At 36.0% G+C, this 19511-nt stretch overlaps 3 protein-coding genes across 6 annotated transcripts; 1 reads left to right on the forward strand and 2 right to left on the reverse strand.

The window, feature by feature from the left end:
• Positions 1–2881: 2881 nt before the first annotated feature.
• Positions 2882–4721, forward strand: LOC111806563 (homologous-pairing protein 2 homolog). The gene is made up of 6 exons (XM_023691934.2): positions 2882–3010; positions 3150–3175; positions 3588–3855; positions 3984–4054; positions 4174–4362; positions 4435–4721. The coding sequence occupies exons 1-6, from the start codon at positions 2983–2985 to the stop codon at positions 4531–4533; spliced, it is 681 nt and encodes a 226-aa protein (XP_023547702.2). The 5' UTR covers positions 2882–2982; the 3' UTR covers positions 4534–4721.
• Positions 4722–5919: 1198 nt separating this feature from the next.
• Positions 5920–8001, reverse strand: LOC111806012 (uncharacterized). Of its 2 annotated transcripts, none has more exons than XM_023691345.2 (5): positions 7485–8001; positions 7301–7404; positions 7049–7220; positions 6617–6739; positions 5920–6549 (listed from the first exon to the last, which is right to left on the reverse strand). In XM_023691345.2, the coding sequence occupies exons 1-5, from the start codon at positions 7668–7670 to the stop codon at positions 6067–6069; spliced, it is 1068 nt and encodes a 355-aa protein (XP_023547113.2). In that variant the 5' UTR covers positions 7671–8001; the 3' UTR covers positions 5920–6066. The 2 variants fall into 2 exon arrangements, with proteins under 2 accessions (XP_023547113.2, XP_023547103.2); XM_023691335.2 differs by having other exon boundaries at positions 5920–6555; positions 7485–8000.
• Positions 8002–8762: 761 nt separating this feature from the next.
• On the reverse strand, positions 8763–18789 carry LOC111799955 (uncharacterized). 3 transcript variants are annotated; one of them, XR_015420288.1, is made up of 16 exons: positions 18334–18789; positions 16278–17791; positions 16011–16192; positions 15316–15506; positions 15061–15129; positions 14903–14975; positions 14164–14320; positions 14023–14065; positions 13774–13902; positions 13586–13700; positions 13274–13437; positions 13068–13142; positions 12389–12782; positions 11918–11982; positions 11427–11491; positions 8763–11298 (listed from the first exon to the last, which is right to left on the reverse strand). XR_015420288.1 is itself a non-coding variant. In XM_087122174.1 (12 exons), the coding sequence occupies exons 1-12, from the start codon at positions 18673–18675 to the stop codon at positions 12594–12596; spliced, it is 3363 nt and encodes a 1120-aa protein (XP_086978300.1). In that variant the 5' UTR covers positions 18676–18789; the 3' UTR covers positions 12177–12593. The 3 variants fall into 3 exon arrangements, 1 of the variants encoding a protein (XP_086978300.1); XR_015420286.1 differs by having other exon boundaries at positions 13774–14065; XM_087122174.1 differs by lacking the exons at positions 8763–11298; positions 11427–11491; positions 11918–11982 and having other exon boundaries at positions 12177–12782; positions 13774–14065.
• Between the last annotated feature and the right edge of the window lie 722 nt (positions 18790–19511).

The following is a 19511-nucleotide window of genomic DNA, read 5'->3' on the forward strand; positions in this document are numbered from 1 at the left end:
AAATGAATATAACTAATAATACTCGTTTGTTAGACATGAAATAGTAGATTTAAACATTTACTATAATCTCTTCGCAATACAAATGACATCAACCACCATATTATTTTTTATGATTTAATAATTTTTATGTAACTTTTTAGGGGTATTTTTGCCATTTGGTACGATCCATAATTAACACGCATTGAGAATTTTTGGAGGTTATCTAAAGCCTAACCATTAAGTTATCTATTGTTTGTGTCAGGAACGTATTCTTAAAATATAAAGAACACAAAGGTGTGAGCTGTAAATAATTACAAATTAACGTACTTCTGCTAGCTGTTAGACGAACACGACTCTCCACAATGGTATGATATTGTCGAGCATAAGCTCTCATGGCTTTGCTTTGGGTTTCCCCAAAAGGCGAGGACTTATCAATCTATTGGCACGACTAAGTTTAGGGCATGGCTCTGATACCATGTTAGACGAACACGACTCTCCACAATGGTATGATATTGTCCACTTTGAGTATAAGCTCTCATGGCTTTGCTTTGGGTTTCCCCAAAAGGCCTCATACCAATGGAGTTAGTATTCTTCACTTATAAACCCATGATCATTCCCTAAATTAGTCGATGTGGGACTTCCATCATCCAACACTAGCTACCAACTCAATTAATTTTCTTTTCATAAAATAAATCAATGGAAAAAACATTCAATATTGTAAAAAGAAAATAATATATATATATATATATATATATGGTTTTTTTTTTTTTTTTCACTTTTCCTCCATTTTTGTACTTTTAAGTTAAGAACAGATAGAGTAAAACATAGTATTTCAATTAGTACAATACTTTTTAGAAAAAACTAGAGTTTCTATTTGTAATGGACAATATCACACCATTATAGGAGTCAAAACTATTAGTAAAATCACGAGCACTTATGTTCAAAGTGAACAACTTCATATCATTGTGGAGGTTCGTGGTTTCTAATACTTACTATCTATCAACCTCACCTCCACCAACCACCAACGGTGGTCAGGAACTATTCATAATGTTTTATATAAAATTTGATATTTAATGTTTATAGTGTTTTATATAAATGAATTACAATATTTTAGTTGGTATGAGACCTATTTTATAATTTTAAAAATAAACCCATTAATGTTAATGTTGAGAGTAAAAGAATAAGAGAAAAGTTGTCCCTAACACCTCAAAAGATTTAGTATATATTTCTTTTAACTTATAACGGTGTGTCAATTATCTAGTCTCTGTTGATAGGGTCATCTAGTCTCTGTTGATTAGATAACCCTAATGACTTGGAATTAAACTCAACAAGGAATAAATCAAGATACTAAATATTCAATTCTATACTCATTTAACAAAAGATAAAGATGATATATCTAATATACGGTCTAAGCTAAGCTTCTCTGATACCAAATGATATGAAACCTTAATGGGTTGAAATTATGAACTCTTTCTATATGTGAACCCCTGATTTTCAAATAACAAAACATTCCAATCGACTAAATTTCAACTCTAAGAATTAAGTCCAACACGTATTACCTTAATATCAAGCTATTAAGACAAATAACAAGTTCATTGGCTCCAAATTTACACACTCTACCAAATAGGATGATTAATTAGGTATTTATTGCCACTCAAAAATTTAATTGCGTCTTTGTTTAAATTTGAAAGAGTTTTAAATTTGAAAGAGTACACAAGATAAAACTCAATTCATCATAATAAGTGTTTGTATTGATAGACGAACACGACTCTCCACATCCAGGCACTGTTTCTCCAATTCTAATCTTTGATTTAGTATCTATCCTTAACTGCTTCACTATCTCCCCTCCTCTTCCAATAACACTACCAATCTTTTTTACAGGGCACAAATACCGGTAAACAGTATCCTCTGGATCTATGACAAACTGGTCTCGGTCATCACCATGACTTCTGCGTTTGTTCCCTCCATTTTCAGCATAATCAGACTGGGAATGGTTCCGTTTTCCATAACTGTTCCTCTGACCAGCCATGGACTGAAAAATGTGAATTCCGTTGTATATTGAGGGACAACATAGAGAGTAATTCAGTGCCTGGATGTGGAGAGTCGTGTTCGTCTAACTTGGTATCAGAGCCATGCCCTAAACTTAGTCGTGCCAATAGATTGATAAATCCTCAAATCCTCAAATATCGAACAAAGAACTCCTAAAGAAAAGGAGCCAAGCCCCTCCTCGAAGGCAGTCAAAAATGACTAAGACTCCAAAGGAGTCGAGCCTCGATTAAGGGGAGGCGCACTTTGTTCGAGGGGAGGTGTTGGATGATGGAAGTCCCACATCGACTAATTTAGGGAATGATCATGGGTTTATAAGTGAGGAATACTAACTCCATTGGTATGAGGCCTTTTGGGGAAACCCAAAGCAAAGCCATGAGAGCTTATGCTCAAAGTGGACAATATCATACCATTGTGGAGAGTCGTGTTCGTCTAACAGCTAGCAGAGGTACGTTAATTTGTAATTATTTACAGCTCACACCTTTGTGTTCTTTATATTTTAAGAATACGTTCCTGACACAAACAATAGACATTTGAAATCATACCATATATGACAAATAAGTTAAATTAATAGCAAATATAATCTCTTTCTTTTGTGGGCCCATTTAAACATTTTAGACAATTACCCTTCTACCCTCGTATATCACTCTATTATGATCCATGTAACATAGCTCAACAGCGACATGTAATTATTTTTCTGGAGATTCAAATTTTATCTTGATTAATTATACTAAAAATAAATAAAAATATTTATCACTCGCAATAAAATATATAACATCAATTTATTATATTAATATACAAACAAGTAAATTTTACAAGCTTAATTTTAAAACACAAAAAAAATTAAATATTATTTTTGTAAGAAAAAAACTATTTTTCGATATCTCTTACACGTCGGCTTCCACAAGAAGAAAGGGAAAGCACTCTCCCGCCCATTTCTCTGCTCTTCACCCATCAATGGCTCCCAAATCCGATAGCGCAGAAGGTGAACTCTCGCATCGTTTTTTTTGAACTCTTGGCAGTTTGATTTCTTTATCATGATTTTGGTTCCAATTTTGGATTTATGATATCTTCAACGTAGAAATTAAATCCTTCATTCCTGACTTCGTTTCTAAAATTTCCAGCGATCGTGCTCAACTTCGTTAACGAGGTATTGTTTCATCACTTTGCTTCACTGATTTCATTGTGATCATTAATTGTTTGTAATTCGCCGATTCACTGGTCTACTTGATATTCCTCAAACGTGTGCAGTTCCTTATCCCCGTTCTGCGCTCATTGCAGCGAAGATTATAAGCTTTTACGCTTTGTTGTACTTATATCTTCCTGTTGTTTACTGTTACCCTAATTTGTATGTAGAAGAACTTATCCGTCTTCGTCGCTTGAGTGTTGAGTAAAACTAACATCCGAGCGATTTGTTTCGATGAATCTCCATTTGGCTGCTGAGTGCGTTTGCAATTTCACGATGCAACTCGCTTGCAGCGCTACTGTCATCTTTTATTCGTTGGTTAGGTCTTTTGGCCTTTTTTGTCTAACGGCATTTGCCGCATTTTTGTTCTGTTCAGCAAAATCGTCCACTAAACTCTCAAAATGTTGCTGATTCATTACAAAAATTCAACCTCAAGAAGACGGGGGTGCAAAAGGCACTGGATGCGCTTGCCGATAGTGGACGAATTTCTTTCAAGGAGTATGGAAAGCAGAAGATATATCTCGCCCGGCAAGACCAATTCAAGATCCCAAACAGCGAGGAACTTACTCAAATGAAGGAAGCAAATGCCAAACTGCAGCAACATCTAGCCGAGCAAAAAAAGGCTATTACCCAGGTGGAGGAAGGTAATTACACTTAAAAATTTCAAAGAAGTCTTCAATAATGTAAAGTTTATGAATCATTTAAGCCTTGTCAATTACGGTATTCAAGTTCCGAGAAATAAAAATGATAGCGGCATGAACTTTTGCAATAGAAATTCGAACGTTGCAGTCAAACTTAACGCTGAAAGAAATGCGGGAAAAGGAAGCTATGCTGAGAAAGGAGGTAGATAAATGCTAAATTAGATAGCTGAAACTTTACTTCGTTCTGTTAAGTGATAATGTGACCCTCTTTATCTGTTGTCAATGTCTCAAAAAGTAGCTCGTTTGGCAACTGTTTGTCAGGTTAAGGAATTGGAAGAAAAATTGGAAACATTACGCGGAGGTGTTACGTTGGTGAGCCCAGAAGACCGCAAAGCAATCGAGCAGATATACTCTGAGAAACTAGGCCAGTGGCGAAAGCGAAAAAGGATGTTCAAAGATATATGGGATGTTATCACTGAAAACTCACCTAAGAATCTAAAAGACTTTAAGGTTCTTTCTGATTATTTTGCTTTGCTTGTTTTTACTCCAATTATTTGGATTAAATACTTTGTGTTCATACAGGAACAACTTGGCATTGAGTACGATGAAGATGTGGGCGTGAATTTGCAGTCATTCAGCGACATGTTACCACAAAATCGAAAACGGCCCAGGGGAAAGTGAGTGATAACATAAAATGGGGCGTCCAAGTAGAGCAAATGCAGGTAGATTCTGTCTGCCTAAAGGTTTGCTTTTGTATCAGGATTACTTATCAAGTTGTTTTCATTGATCCATGCTAAGTTGAAGAAACAATTTATTAACTACAATGCTGAGTAAAAGAAATTGCCGTCCTTGACACAATTTTTGTCGAATGGGTTTCTACTGTATTCTATTATTTACTTGGTCAGTGAAGTTCTTTCCCTCAATTGACTGACCTGTGAATTAAACTTCTAGTGCTCATGCAATAAAAGAGGTAATAGTCTCTGCTGTTGTGTAGACTCGAGAAGAAAGAATAATTTCTTATCTGCACCATGTTAATGTATCAGCCTTTATCCTCATGGGTGCCCGATCCGTTTAGGTTTCACTTTCGAGGAAAATAAGGAATCGGTGTTCCATGCCAGAGACAGGTTAGATGAAGAGAATACTAAGATTAAGATTATACCACCATCGTCAAGTAGATTATGAGTTGAAGCACAAATGCTTTAGTTTGGGTAGCATGCTTCTATCTGACACATGTTAGAGGCTAAGACACTTCAACACTTGTCAAACATGTATGGGATGGTTTTTTTTAATGCAATAGATGTGTTAGACACTTTAGTTGTAAATATATATGCTTGTTGAGTTTGAATTTACTTCTGGTTGAAATGATTATTTTTAAAATTTTCTTTTTAATAAAAGTGTCTTTGTCTATGTTTTAGATTTTCTAAAAAAGATAGTGTTCTTTACGTCCTATCTATGTCTCCTATCTATCTCCATGTTTCTTAGGCTAAGATTGTACCAACGTACTTGAGATGACTAGATGCATCCCTAGGTGAAAAATGTTGTATGCCTTTTGGGGGAAGGGAAGGGGTGGGGTGTCACAATCGTACTCTTGTAGCACTTGTTTTAACCTAACGAACAAGTCATTCGTGAGAAATTCAGACTTCGTAGACAACGTCAACATATCTCGAGCCTTGGGTCATGATTACAAAAAATGTTCTAGGAAACGTGAGCAAGAAAATACATTTGAAAACAATTTGAAAAATAGAAGAAAACAAGGTTACATGGCTATAAGCAAATAAAGAGACACTATGACTTAAATAACATATAACTTAGGGTAAGAAGAAGTGAGAATTAGTCATATCTACCTATAATACATTTTGGGTCATTTTAACCCTAGCGGGTAGACATGATTTGGTGAACAATCATAGACCTCATATTAACACAACATGAAATAGTAAAAACTTATCTAAAATGAAAAGATGAAATGGGATTTCAAACAGGCGTGCGGTCATAGACAAGACATCTTGGACAAACATGATCATAACATCCAACATGCGGCTATAGACAACATGTCATACTATTTGGACGTATAGACAAAATTTGTATTAAGTGAATCCAACTTAAATATTCGCACACAATGTATGTACTTAGGGTTTTTAACAATAAATGAATCCTACTTACAAAATTTATTATCTTTAAACAGACTCCAATTATGATACAATATATTCAAGCTCCTCAGTGCCTACGGACGTCTATTGTCCTATTAACCTCGAATTTCTCCTCAAGAGTTGAACTGCTGCTGCTTTCTCCACTCCCACCATCAACATCACTCTCCTCAAAAACCAAATCCTTCTCCAGCAGATCGGTTATATTCACTGCTTCAATTGGAATCTCATTCTCCTTTAAACTAGAGGAACACACTGGCTGCTTCAATTCCTTGTTATTTGATTCTAATTCTATCTCATTGTTCTTGCATTCATGAGTTTCAGTGAATGTTCTTGCTTTTGGGCTCGGATTACTCACATAGTCATGATCAGATGATTTGGATTGAGCGAGTTCCACAGCAGCTCTGGCTGCAGCTGCTGCACAAGCAGCCGACTCGAATGCTGCCTGGGCAGCGTCTCCCACGTCTTTGTACTTCTTTCTTCCTCTCATCGAATCAGCATACCAACGCTCTTTCTCTATCTCTTCAGGTAAAACGCCTTCCACTTTGGATTCCTGCATCTATTTTTTAGGCACTCAATAACTCAAGAACTTGTAATGGATCATTAATTTCATTTCCTACCTCAGTTGAAACTTCATAGGCCTCCAAATCTTTCAAAGTAATGCCATTTTCAGAAGCAACTTGTTTAAGTAACTTCAGTTTGATCTCTGAGCTTGGTGGCCTCGCTGACAGCTTCTTTACTATCTGAAAACCCCAAGATTACCACATCATTCAGTGAAAACAGCAAGGGAAAATTGGCATATAAACTCGAGCAACACTGCTTAAAGTTGAGATCCCATATCAGTGGGAGAGGAGAATCAAACATTCTTTACAGGGGTATGAAAATCTTTCTCTAACAGACCATTTTAAAAACCTTGAGGGAAAACCTGAAAGAGAAAACCAGCGCTAGCAAATATTATAAAGGATATCTCGTTCTTCTCCCCAATTGATATAGGATCTCACAATTGACCCCCTTTGGCTCGTTCTCACGTGAGAACATAAAGCAAAGCATACCATTGGACCAACAGCACAATTGTTGCGCAACTCCATAGCACAAGCAGTAAACTCCTTGCCAAAACGACTGGTAATCGCTGAACGAATCTCTATCAGCTCAGGGAAATCCCCACATCTTGAAGATGCAAAAATCAAACCTGAAATTGCCTCCTTCAGTTCTTCTGGACATTCTCTACATAATCAATAACAAAATTATCAGAATCAGACCAAATCCATCTCTTTATGTTCACATTTACAGGTTCATTTACCGACCTCTGTTGTTCAAGTAGATTGATTCTTTCAAGTACAGCCTCACAGTAACTCTCCATTATCACATACGCATCCAGCAGTTTCTGGTCCTTAATCACTTGCTCAACCTGTCAAAGACTCCTATTATAAGCTTTGAAGGTTATGGAGCCGAAACCCATGTTTGAAAGTACTTCAAAAATGATCTTACACGAAAGAGGGCTCTCTCTTGGTGGCCAAGCTGCAGCAACTGAACTACGTCAGAACGAGCCTGGGAGGATCTCACCTGGCGCTGGTTTGCAAGGACAGCGAGCCGAGAGATGGCCAGATTAACCAGAGATTTGAACCTCGTGGTCTTGAAGCTTCTTCCCAGCAGTGCATCAAGCTTCTTTCCCATGCTCAATAATGCTCCACTGTTTCTGAGAGATCTTTGTTATGGAGGAATGAAGAAATATATATATATTGATTATCAACGATCACATTGATAATAGTCAGAGCACACGCACATATTTTTTAAGAAGCATCAATTTCAGGTGTGGACAAACGAAGGGACGAAACTACGATAGAAATAGACTATTACGTCTACAATAGAAATAGTCTGTTACAAGTAAATGAAACAGGGCAAGAAAAAAAGGGAAGGTTTGACGCGGTTGGCGTGTAAGGAACATTTCACCATGATCATATCAGAGTAAACAACGGGCAAAAGAGAAGGGTCTTTCCAATGAACTGAAAGTGTTGGATTTTTCTAGTCTTCCTTCAACCAAAATCGTCAAGAACTGTAGTAAAGATTGGATTTTTTCAGAACTAATCTATAGCAGCGTGGATTAAAAATACCTAATTTCCATAATTCCTTCCTTGATTGCATCTTTAAGAGAGAAGGAAATCTGGACAATTATTTTGCTGGTCAATTAAAGGTAAAAGGTTAAAATGATGATACCAAGATCATCTGTTTCTTTCTATGATTGGGTCAATTATACCAACCAGTCTTGCTGTAAATGCAAATCCGAGTTGAGTTTTCTCAACTACTTTTCTGAAGACTAACACGTAACAACAATTTCATGGATATTGCCTCTTGCTGTAAACAACCAAAAGATCAACAAGACTATTTCTATTACAGTCTTAGTCCTCTGGCATTTGTTTAATTTCAACTATGCCCTTTCTCCATCTCATTTTTGTCAATAGTGCCCATTCTAGAGAGTCAAATTTCAGAATTTTTTTTGCTAATTACGAAGATTACCCTTTTGATTATTTTGCTTTATTAAAATTAAGAAAAGTGGTTTTTGTTTCTGGAATTTGGCCAAGGATCAAAATGTAATTAATGGATAGATAGATAGATGATATTTAGATAGGACATTCAGTTTGTATCTGTTAATGATAAAGGAATTTAGCTTAATGATTCTTTGTAAAAACAGTTTTATACAATGATAGATCATGAGCACATCTCTATCAAGATTAGCAAAATGACTAGTCAATAATATCATTGCATCTGTTGAATTAAATTAAGCATTTCACGGACATATATTAATAAAACTGGTTTATTCACATAATTTGGTTGGTACAGTGTTATCAACATGAACTAACATCTTCAGAGATAGGGATCAATTCTGATGAACGGGAAGGTGATCGGGATAATCCCTGGGAAAATTGTACCAGCATCTTGCTCCTGGAAACTAATTTTTACGGGAGCTTGACAAGCAATGCTTCTGATTACACCGAGCCATACGCACCTCATTGGAGATCAAATTGGAAACTATACAGCATTGGACACAACAGAACACAAGATACGGCACCTGCTTTAACCCAATATTACAGTTAACCAGCACAAAAAAACCAGTACTAAACTATAGATTTTAAGTACTTAGAAAGTTAATCCCCGTAGGATGAAGACAGACATTAAGCATCCTCTAACAGTACGAGTATAAGCTGCTTAATGGAAAGCAGAGAGGAGCAATGACTTAGGCTTAGGCTTCATGCTGCCAATACAAATAAAGAAAAGAAATTCTTGATGAAAAGACATACAGCAACAGAAAGAAATAGGCCTGTAAAGAACTCTGAAATTTATCACAGGACACTACTTATCGTGCACGTGTATCCACTTGTCTTAAATGCAATCAAATTAAGATCCCAAAAATTACTAGTATAACAAGTATGTAAAAGACGCAAAAAAAAAAAAAAAAAAAAAAAAAAAAAAAAAAAAACGGTAAATGTCCATAACATTATGAACTTGAGAATCCTAACTGATACGGGGATGAACATGATGATACATATGCCAAGTCAAGATATTCTGCTAATAAACCCAACTGACAACAAGACCAGTTAATCAACAGGCATGAAGAACAGATAAGATTTTAAAAATAAACGCAAGCCATTAACGCATGAGTCCAACAATATACCATGTGCTTAATTAATGCAACTGATATCCCAACCAAGATGCGACAGAACAAAAGATCAAATTACAATTCCAATGTGTAGTTACAAATATTAAATTCGTACTGAGAATCTAACAGAATTTGATATCAGAATAAAACTTAAAACGGGCAGTTAACAAATATAATAGTATGAGAATAAACAAGTCAATCCAAGCTAGAGGGATTAGTACTGAACAAACCCGAGGGGCATTTTTCTGAAACCTTGAAATCATCTAAACTGTAGGTGTCAAATAAACAATACTGGAGGGGGAGTAAAAGAACTTCAATCACTTTCAGGAATTCACTTGTGGAGAAGCAATTACACAAAACAGGTAATTAGAGAGTAAGCAACATTAAATAAGCTATATAGAGGAGAGTGAAATGAGTGACCTTGAATATAATCGACATAACTAGACCAAACAGTGAAATGAACTAGATAATTAAACCTTTGTAGTCAATACCATGAGAAATGATTATAACAAGCACGCAAGAAAGCCTCCAGCAACGAAACAAAGAACCTCATTGGATTGTGTTCATAACTGATAAATACCTTCACAATCCAACACTCCAAACCACAGAAACAAAAGGCATCTCACAAGGCCATTTGATTTTCAATCTTTTACTCTTCTCCTCCGAAATGTTGAATCATCTAGAAATAACCTATTTTGTATGGCCTTTCTTCAAAAGTCTTATTTTTAAGTCCGGGCCAGCCCATAATCCCAGACTTTTGATTTTCAGAAGTCTTATTTTATATAAATTAAGATTTATTCATTATTTTTCTATTGAATTTTAAAAAGATAATAAAATAATTCACAATTCAAACTCTTGGTCTCAAGTATAAGCTCAAGCTTCTTGGCACGGCATGAAATAGATTGCACTCTATGAATAAAGGGATAAGAATCCTAGTAGAATTTTCTGGACAAGTAAATGTAATTTGTTGAGTAGAATTATTCCTTTAACCATCTAATTTGAGTGGCAAAGAAATCAACTTGTGATGTAAAAAAAAAAAAAAAAAAAAAAAATCCTAATCACAATATTCTTACCACAGGAACACCAGAACTTATGATTTCTAGTAACTTCCATCTCACCTTCGAAATAATTGCAGAAGGCTTTTGGGTTGATTGATCATCATCCTTCTGTATACACGCATCTCTAATTGAAAGCTTTTTTATCCAACAGATATACATATGGTTCACTATTTTTTATACATCTTATTTCTAACAAAATGATGGACCACATTATAGAAGAAATTTAAATCACTGTAACACTTCAATGATAAAAATAAACTTCCTTAAATATGTCAGACTTCCATAAATATTGATACAAAAATTCATTACTATTTTAAAACATCTATTTATTTCATATTCATTCAATGCTTTTTGGTTCATGATATCTGATAGTCTAATGCTTTCATTATAATCAAATTGTTATGCGTAAGACAAGTATTTATCATATCCTGAAGATGGAAAGGAAATCGAACTATTATCCTTCAAATTTTTACTACCTTGCATCATTGCACTTTTACTAAGAAATCATACACAAGAATATTATAACCTTGCAATAGTTGTATGGAATTGGAAATACTTACAAGATAATGGGGATGATATGCAGTTCGCCCTAAAAAAAGAGAACAAAATCCAAATGAGACAATGAACCTTTAAAAGTAAACTTGTAGGTTCTGATGACACATATTTTAAAATTAAAAAAAAAAAAAAAAAAAACACACATATAACTACTTTACTCACTCCAACACTACTTCACATGGTGCCACAGTGGTTAACCTCTCCAATGCGGGTGCTTCCATAAACGACTATACCATGGATCAGTACAATGCAATCATTAGGTTTCATTCAAACTAAAGACGTCAAATAAATTTTGAAGACTACAATAAATTTTAACATGATTCAATACTGCCAAGCAACATTTCAAAGATTACTGCATGATCAATAGTTCAAAAGGTTCGGATGGAATAACAATCGCTTGCACATTAAATAGACTGTTATACATGAAATAATATAAAGAGGTGATAAATAAAAGTTCTTGTTGTACACCCTCTTATCGATTACTAGCATATCCTCATTCTCCAACCACCCTCCACTGGTGTAGGTTTTGCATAATAAAACAAATAATGATCACAAATACACATGCATCTGACCTCAAGGAAAATAACAAGACAGGCTTCTTAACTAATATCAACGCGGTCACAATTTTCTCCCAAAAAAACAAACCAAGGTACCTTCTCCAGAGTGCCTCTAAATCACTCAAGCACTGGAAGGTTCTCTCAGAGCAGAAGCAGAGATCCTGAAGGAAAAACTATATTAGACACTTGAGAACCTGAAAGCAAGAAACAAAATGGCTCGAGAGAAAGAGGTGGGGAGAGAGAGGACAGCAGAAGATAACATCTTGCCAGCCTCCATATTAGTAAGGAAAACCGCCAAGTATTGTATAAAAAACCAAAATAAAAAATAAGCACTGCATATAAACCACAAACCATCTTCAAAAAAAGAACAAACTTTATTTACCAAAGCACTAAAACTTAATAGATTTTTTTGTCCTTACTATTCCCTGCAAGCACAACTGCAGAAATGGTGTTTGAAGTACAAAATAAAAGAAATAATGTGGAAAACAAGTATGGACAAAATTTTCATAATGGTCACAATAAAAAATGATTACAAGGCGAAGAAACGCTTTCAGCAAGTTGTCTTACAATAGAAACAGTACATTCCACTGAAAGAACCCGCCACTCTTGACCAATATGACCCCTTCTGAATTCAATCATCCCATAAGTGTGCCAGAAGCTTAGGTCATCATAAAGAAGACTGGTAATACCAAGTGATTAGAAACGGTATGAATTAGGTCATAATTTACAAGAAATCTACTGAACTCTGGTGTCATAAAAGCAGCAGCATTGATCACTTGCCAGTGATGAATGGATGATTCAATGCTTGTGATACTGTCATCCTTTTTTCTGGATCCAACACAAAAATTTTGTCTAGAAGATCCTTAAAATTGGCTAACATCTTTGGATCTTCACCAGGAGATCCCCTAATAATTGATCCAATATCTTTAGGCTTTATATTGACTATTATTCGCTTTATGGTCTGCAAAAGTAAAATTCAAATCTCAGTCAGTACTGATAAGGCAGCCATAGGTAGCGCCACATTCAAAATGCAATACCATTCACACACAAACGCACAAAACAGCGTTTAAAATCTTTTACCGGATGATATTTGCTCTAAAAACTTCAAAAATAAACTTTGATGTCCAGAAAATATAAATAAATTGTAATCATATACCGCAGCAAATTTCCAGTAAATTTTGGTGGCACAGCACACACAAGGGGGTGGCTTTGGACCCCGAAATCAGAAAAAGGGATAAATAATTACCTTTTTGGTTACAGGATCCTCCTCAGAAGCATGGAAGTTCAGGTCCTGGTCAAAATGTTGCTCAGTAAATGCTCCCTGTAAAACCAATAGGAGAGGAAAAATCATAATTAGCAATAAACAAGTTACAACTTTAACTCGTAAATTAGAGACAAATTGTAATTAAAAAAAATCTCCTGTCCTGTCCTTTGGAGGACAAAACTATGTACCTTACGAAGCATCTTTTTCTGAAAGGGGCCCTTTAATTCCATGTGTAGACGCAGCATGTCATTATTAGAAGGACCAGGAAAAAGAACTTTTCCTGTAGAAAGCTCGTACAAACAGCAACCCACAGACCAGATATCCATTGGATGGTCATATGGCAGCCCTAAAACTGCAACATGCAAAGTAAAATTAGAACTAGAGTTTACTTGGAGAAAGAAATGTTCAATAACATATGAAAACAGGTGCACCATTTTGACCACCAGATTCAACAGATGGAAAAAGAAAAAAAAAAAAAAAAAGGAACTAAGAAAACTCACTTATTTCAGGGGCACGATAAAACCGGCTAACAAGGTATGGCGTGATTTCATTTTTACCGGCAAACATCGCATTTCCAAAATCACAAAGCTTCAGAACATTTTTTCCCTCGTTAACCTGGAAATTTTATCAAGCATCGTGAGAAACATAAGATCAACCAATTCAATAGAATCAAAACTTGAAAACATACCAGCATATTATCCGGCTTTATGTCACAGTGTAGAACACCACAGTTTCTTAAATGCTTCAGGGCAATAAAAAGCTGCTTAGCGTATGCCCTCACAGCAGTTAACTTAAGGCCAATATTGCGCCCAAATTTCTTCAAGACCTCACGGAGATTCATATGAAGAGATTCAAAAACTAAACAAAGATGATTCCTATATTTGAAACTTGAAAGAAAACGAACACAGTGACGCTTATCATCTGGATCTGCACCTACTAGCTTCTTCAATATGACCAACTCCTCCAGACCAGCCTTGTACCTGTACATCACAGGATGCAATAGAGCATCAAGTACTTGAACGTGCAACAAAAGGAACACCACAATAGGATCACTAGAAATAAAGCAAGCAAGACATACATTGTTTCATTACTACGTAAAATTTTGATTGCCACTTCTTCTGGTTCGCCACGACCAGCTTTGAGATCCTTTGCACGGACTACAGTTGAAAAGACACCTTTTCCATGAGCAGCAGCTATTTCATACCGACTATCAAGCACTTCACCAAACCGATAGTCTATATTCAACACAAAAGTTGAATAAGCAAAGACCATATGAATTAAATACATTTTTTAAATGCAAAAAAAATAATAATAAATTATAGAACCTAAAAATTAGCAACAAGTTGATTAAAATAAATGATCAGTTTCTTCTGCAATTCCTCCAAGACAATAAAAAGAATGACACTAACCAGTCAACAACTACACAAGATTACCAGAGGGCTTAATGTGGATCCAACCAAGATGATCAGAAATGTAACAATTTACATATCACTCATTTTAAAATCGACAGCATCAGCACAGAGGCAAAATAATCCTTGTTTTGGAGACTCAAATGCAAGTTAACAGCATTAAGATTCTGGATAGGCTAAAGCAAGACCAAGGATCCCATTGATGTGTATGTTGATAGTTATATTTCTAATACGATGTATTGTTAAAATTTAAACACACCATAATATAATCTGTGACTCCCATTTTAATTATAATTCTCACCATACAAATTCCGCAGCCATGATTATTAATACAATAACAAGTGAATTGAAGACCATCTATAAATGTCAGCCGTACAGGCGAGATACCAAAGATATCCATATACTTACTATAATATCCATCTGCATCATCCCAATTGTCATGAAGGCCACACCTCTCTATCTGCAAACCATCGCCTTTGCCCTGCCAACAAGAAGGAAACAAAATATCTAAATGCCCTTATACAATATGAAACAAGTCAAACTGAAAAACGGATAGGTTCTCATACCATTTTACGAACTGCAGCAGGTGTTTCTCCAAAAATGTCATCACAGAATAATCCATCTGATCCCTCAGCCTGCACTTATTAATATGAATAAATTTTAAAATTATAAAAGGATCCATCTTCTCAAAATAAAGAATATAACTAATGGAGCAAAAAATTGCAATAAATGGAGCTCAAAAGAGACTACAAAGTTCAGAAAAAACTTTCAGAAAAACAGAGAGGAATCTACCCTCTAATAAAAGAGAGCATTCTGCGCACCTTTGGAGTCCCCTCTCCAAGTCCTTTAGTACCAGCAGTGTTATCAGATGCAGCTACTCCATTTTGATGTGGTGATTTCTCCACAACAAAAGATGAGTCAGCAACACTATCATCCACAGCCCCATCAACCAATTTTGGAATAGCATGAGCAGCAGCTTCTGATTGAGAAGAATCATTTGCAGAATCCTTATCTGATCAAGATAAATCACTGTATTAAAGTGAGATTGAGGTAGTTACTACACTGTCTATCTAAGGTGCATACCTACCAAAGTCTCTAAACTCTATCAGATCATCTGAGCTCATCTCTAAAAGGCAAACAAAAACCAACCAGACTCAGTTGCTCAAGATTGCAGACAGACAAGATTTACAAATTAACCTAATCCTTAAATAAGCTATACTCATTGTGGGAAAGTGAACTTCCTATCAGTAAATTGTTCGACAACAAAAAGAAGAAATTGGAGGGGAGGAAGGGGTGAAATGCTACGATTATACAGTAGGAAACTTAAGAGTGAGAAGAAGGCAAGTCTATGCACAGAAGGCTGGCAAAATGTAAGTCCAAACTTGCTGGTTTCTCAGCTACTCTAAAATCAAACTATTATTAAATTAATAAAATTGATTCTAATTATATTTTTTGATCATAACTTCCTGATTGAAAATAATTGTAGTCCAAATCCAAGTAAATGCAGAAATTTAACCTTTCTCAGATTGCTTCAAAGAAGGCTCTACTTGTTTCTCCAACTGCTGGCATTTGTACTTTTCTAAGATTGCTTGCCTCCGTCTTCTACTCTCCTCCTTGATTCTGTTAAGATCCTCCTCTTCTTGATCAGCTAATTGAAATGACATGCTGTCTCCGTCCTCTTCCTCCTCATCGTGATCACTATACAGGAAGAGGAGTTGAACCATTAAATGAAGATGGATTTCATGCTAGCTAAAGGTAACCAAAAAATAAAAATAAAAATTACCTCACTAGCTTGTCTTCACCTCCTTCCAGACTAATTCTCCTAAAACTACCATGCTTTCCAACAGCATTAACTTGTCCCCCATCCTGACCAGATTCATTATCATAATGCCTAGGCTGCTTAGAACCTTTAGCATAGCCATGCTCAAGATTCCCATACTTGTCCTTACTACTTACAATGTCCCTGGCTTCATTCTTGTTTCTATTGTCTCGTCTCTCCCTATCTAATTCTGTATCCCTAAACCGGTCCTTCTGCATCTCTCTCACCCTTTCCCTGTCTCTATTCCTATCACTATATTCAGCCTTATCGTCATTCCGATCCCTCTCCCTATCTCTTCTCGCATTCCAATCCACTTCTGTGTCCTTGCTCCTATCTTTTTCCATTTCTCTTCTTCTATCCCTATTACCCTCTCTATCTCTGCTCCTACATCTTTCCTTTTCTGCTCTTCTATCCCAATCCAACTCTCTTTCCTTGCTACAACCTCTATCCCTCTCCACTCTTCTATCTCTTTCCACCTCCCTATCCCTCTCCACTCTTCTATCTCTTTCCACCTCTCTTTCCTTCACTCTCCTATCTCTTTCGACATCCCTTTCCCTCCTTCTATCCCTTTCCAACTCTCTTTCCTTGCTCCTATTTTGTTCCATCTCCTTTCTTCTATCCCTACTTCTTCCTCTCTCTCTCTCATCATACTTTTGCTTATCTATACCCCTATCTTTATCTTTGGTTTTTTCCATTTCATTTTCCTTTGACCAGTCCCTATCCAACTCCGTCTTACTTCTCCGTCTGTCCTTCGTATCCCTGCTTTGTTGCCTTCCTTCTTTCCTAGCACGATCAGTATAACCGTCGTCCAAGTCATTATGAATTTTACTTTTATCATCAAATATTGGGTGATCCCAACCATGATGATGTCTTCTCCTTGACTCTGCCTCCTCTTCTACTGTTTCACGAGAATGAGATTGCCCCCTAGAATGACAATTTGACCTTGATCTACTCCTGCAATCTGATGTGTCAATGAATCGATCAAGAGATGTTGATGGCGTCAAATCCTGAGACTTGTCTTCTGCCCTTTCTAACTGTGGCCTTTTCAAATAACTCAAGGTGCTTCCATCTGTTGCCACCTTTCCATGGTCATTGTTGCTTATTTTCTTAATACCCCCTTTGGAAGGAGACAACATTTGTTTGTTCTGCCTCTCATCTAACTCCATAGATTTATGATCATAACCATCTTTGAGATGATCCTCTTGGCAACATTCAAGATCATTGTATTTAATTCCAGTCATTTCACTTATGGAAAAGCTAACATCATTGCCATGCTTACAGTCAGACTCGGTTTGATCGAGCATCCTGATTTCCTTGTCTCTGTCCTTTTTTAGATAAGAGCCACCTTTGTCCTTATCTAAATTATAGAACTTACTGTCCACTTTCGAGGTTTTCTGATCCTGAGGACTGTTTACTGCTCCCTCCTTCACAGTTGAATTAGCCTCGATATTAGATGATTCATCCACCGAATGACACTCCTGCAAAACGAATATAGATTAAATACTTAGTGCAGATGCTTGCATTACAAAATCCCAGAGAAATTACAGTCAGACAGTATAAATGCATAGTAGAAAACACGTAACCAGATCTTACAAATTAAATGCAAGCCTGAATCTTCATTGAAACGCCTACTGATACTTCTTTTGCATTTCACTTGTATTCGTGAGGTGTAATCATATTCTTACATGTGCAAGAAACACTGAGTAAATCTAAAAAAACGTCACCATCACCGTTCCATCTTAGTATAAGATTAAATACAAGAAATGAATCCAAAGTTGACAACTGACACGAACGAAGAAAGGTACATGTACCTGTAAAGGTCATTGTTCATTGTTCACAGACAGTTAAAAACGCCTTTGTTCATTCTCTAAGAGAATCGAACCTTCGAGTTACATTCGATTTTCAAACGTTAACAATCCTAGTCTTTTCTCAAACTTTCACGGCAATCAAACAGAATGTACGAGTAGAGCAACAATCAACTTGTCAAACTGTCATAAAATTGTGTTGGTTGGGACCTTACCTTAGTGGGTCGGCCAATTCTATCAGAAGTTTTATCAGCTTCAAGTTCCCCAAATTCCATATCCGCCTCCTTCATCGCGCTCTCATTCTCGCGAACGCCGGACTCATCCTCCTCGAGAATTTCACCTTCCTCGACGTCATCTTGGGGTCGAGACCAACGATTAGCAACAGGAGGAACACTGTCCTCCTGGTCACGGCAGCTTTCTTCTTCATTCTTATTGCTGCTGTGACGATGTCTGTGGTGGCGGCGATGGTGACGGTGTTTGTGACGCTTCGAAGATCGATCGTCCTCCTCATCTGAAGCAGATCGGCGGTACTTCCTGTGAGCAGTATCGTTAGCCATCGGCGTCGTAAGAAATCTAGGGTTTCACTCTCAAACCTTTTCGCTGTGTAGGTGTCTTAGGCCTCCCGCGAACAGAGTGTCGTGAAGAGATAACTGTAGCTGGCAGCCTTACAATAATTATTTTACTGTTATTTATTTAAATAATATCCTTAATATGAATTTTGCTTCAAAAAGAGTTTAATTCTTGTTTATGATGTATACAAAAATTATGTCTAATAGAATATAATGTGATTAAAATTCTTTTGAGAATCAAATAATTAAACCGGACAAGTTTATCATAATTTTATATAAATAAAATATTTTTGACAAATATTCATTGTATTTACTTTATCTTCAATGTATAAGCTCGACTAAATTGCAGATAAAAAAATGAAGATTGCAGATAAAAAAATGAAAATTGCAGTGATAGATAAAGCTACATTCACGACAGTTGAATACAATGAATTAGTCGTAGTTGACCTTGTTAGCCTTTTTGCCAATCTTACGAATCATGAGTACAACAGAACGAGGACATCTAACTCAGGGTGACTGACGATCACAAAATTGAAACTTATTCCCTTTTTTTTCTTTTAAAACTATTATTTACTCTGAATTGCTTATTTAAATGAAAGTTAAATTATATTTAAAGTGAACATGACTCGATCATGGACCAAAAGGGCATCAAATTGAATCTCTACTCCTCCGATTACTAGACTATAAGTTTGAATAGGGACTAAAGTATACATTTTAAAGTTTGATGAATTAAATGGATATCAACTTGAAACTATCGGAGACCAAAAATGTATTTTGTCCTATATTATGTTATATTTTATAGAACAACACAATTGCACTGTTGA

The sequence above is a fragment of the Cucurbita pepo genome, chromosome 1, assembly GCF_057944985.1.
Source record: "Cucurbita pepo subsp. pepo isolate OVF chromosome 1, ASM5794498v1, whole genome shotgun sequence".
Classification (NCBI taxonomy): domain Eukaryota; kingdom Viridiplantae; phylum Streptophyta; class Magnoliopsida; order Cucurbitales; family Cucurbitaceae; genus Cucurbita; species Cucurbita pepo.

Coding starts and splice junctions, on each gene's coding strand:
- LOC111806563 (XM_023691934.2), top strand. CDS start 2,983: ATGGCTCCCAAATCCGATAGCGCAGAAG. Junction 3,011..3,149: donor CAAATCCGATAGCGCAGAAG/GTGAACTCTCGC, acceptor TAAAATTTCCAG/CGATCGTGCTCAACTTCGTT. Junction 3,856..3,983: donor TATTACCCAGGTGGAGGAAG/GTAATTACACTT, acceptor CTTTTGCAATAG/AAATTCGAACGTTGCAGTCA.
- LOC111806012 (XM_023691335.2), bottom strand. CDS start 7,670: ATGGGAAAGAAGCTTGATGCACTGCTGGGAAGAAGCTTCAAGACCACG. Junction 7,405..7,484: donor AAGAGAGAGCCCTCTTTCGT/GTAAGATCATTT, acceptor AGTCTTTGACAG/GTTGAGCAAGTGATTAAGGA. Junction 6,740..7,048: donor ATTGTGCTGTTGGTCCAATG/GTATGCTTTGCT, acceptor TGGGGTTTTCAG/ATAGTAAAGAAGCTGTCAGC.
- LOC111799955 (XM_087122174.1), bottom strand. CDS start 18,675: ATGGCTAACGATACTGCTCACAGGAAGTACCGCCGATCTGCTTCAGAT. Junction 16,193..16,277: donor GGTGAAGACAAGCTAGTGAG/GTAATTTTTATT, acceptor CTTCCTGTATAG/TGATCACGATGAGGAGGAAG. Junction 15,130..15,315: donor TTGGAGAGGGGACTCCAAAG/GTGCGCAGAATG, acceptor TAATAAGTGCAG/GCTGAGGGATCAGATGGATT.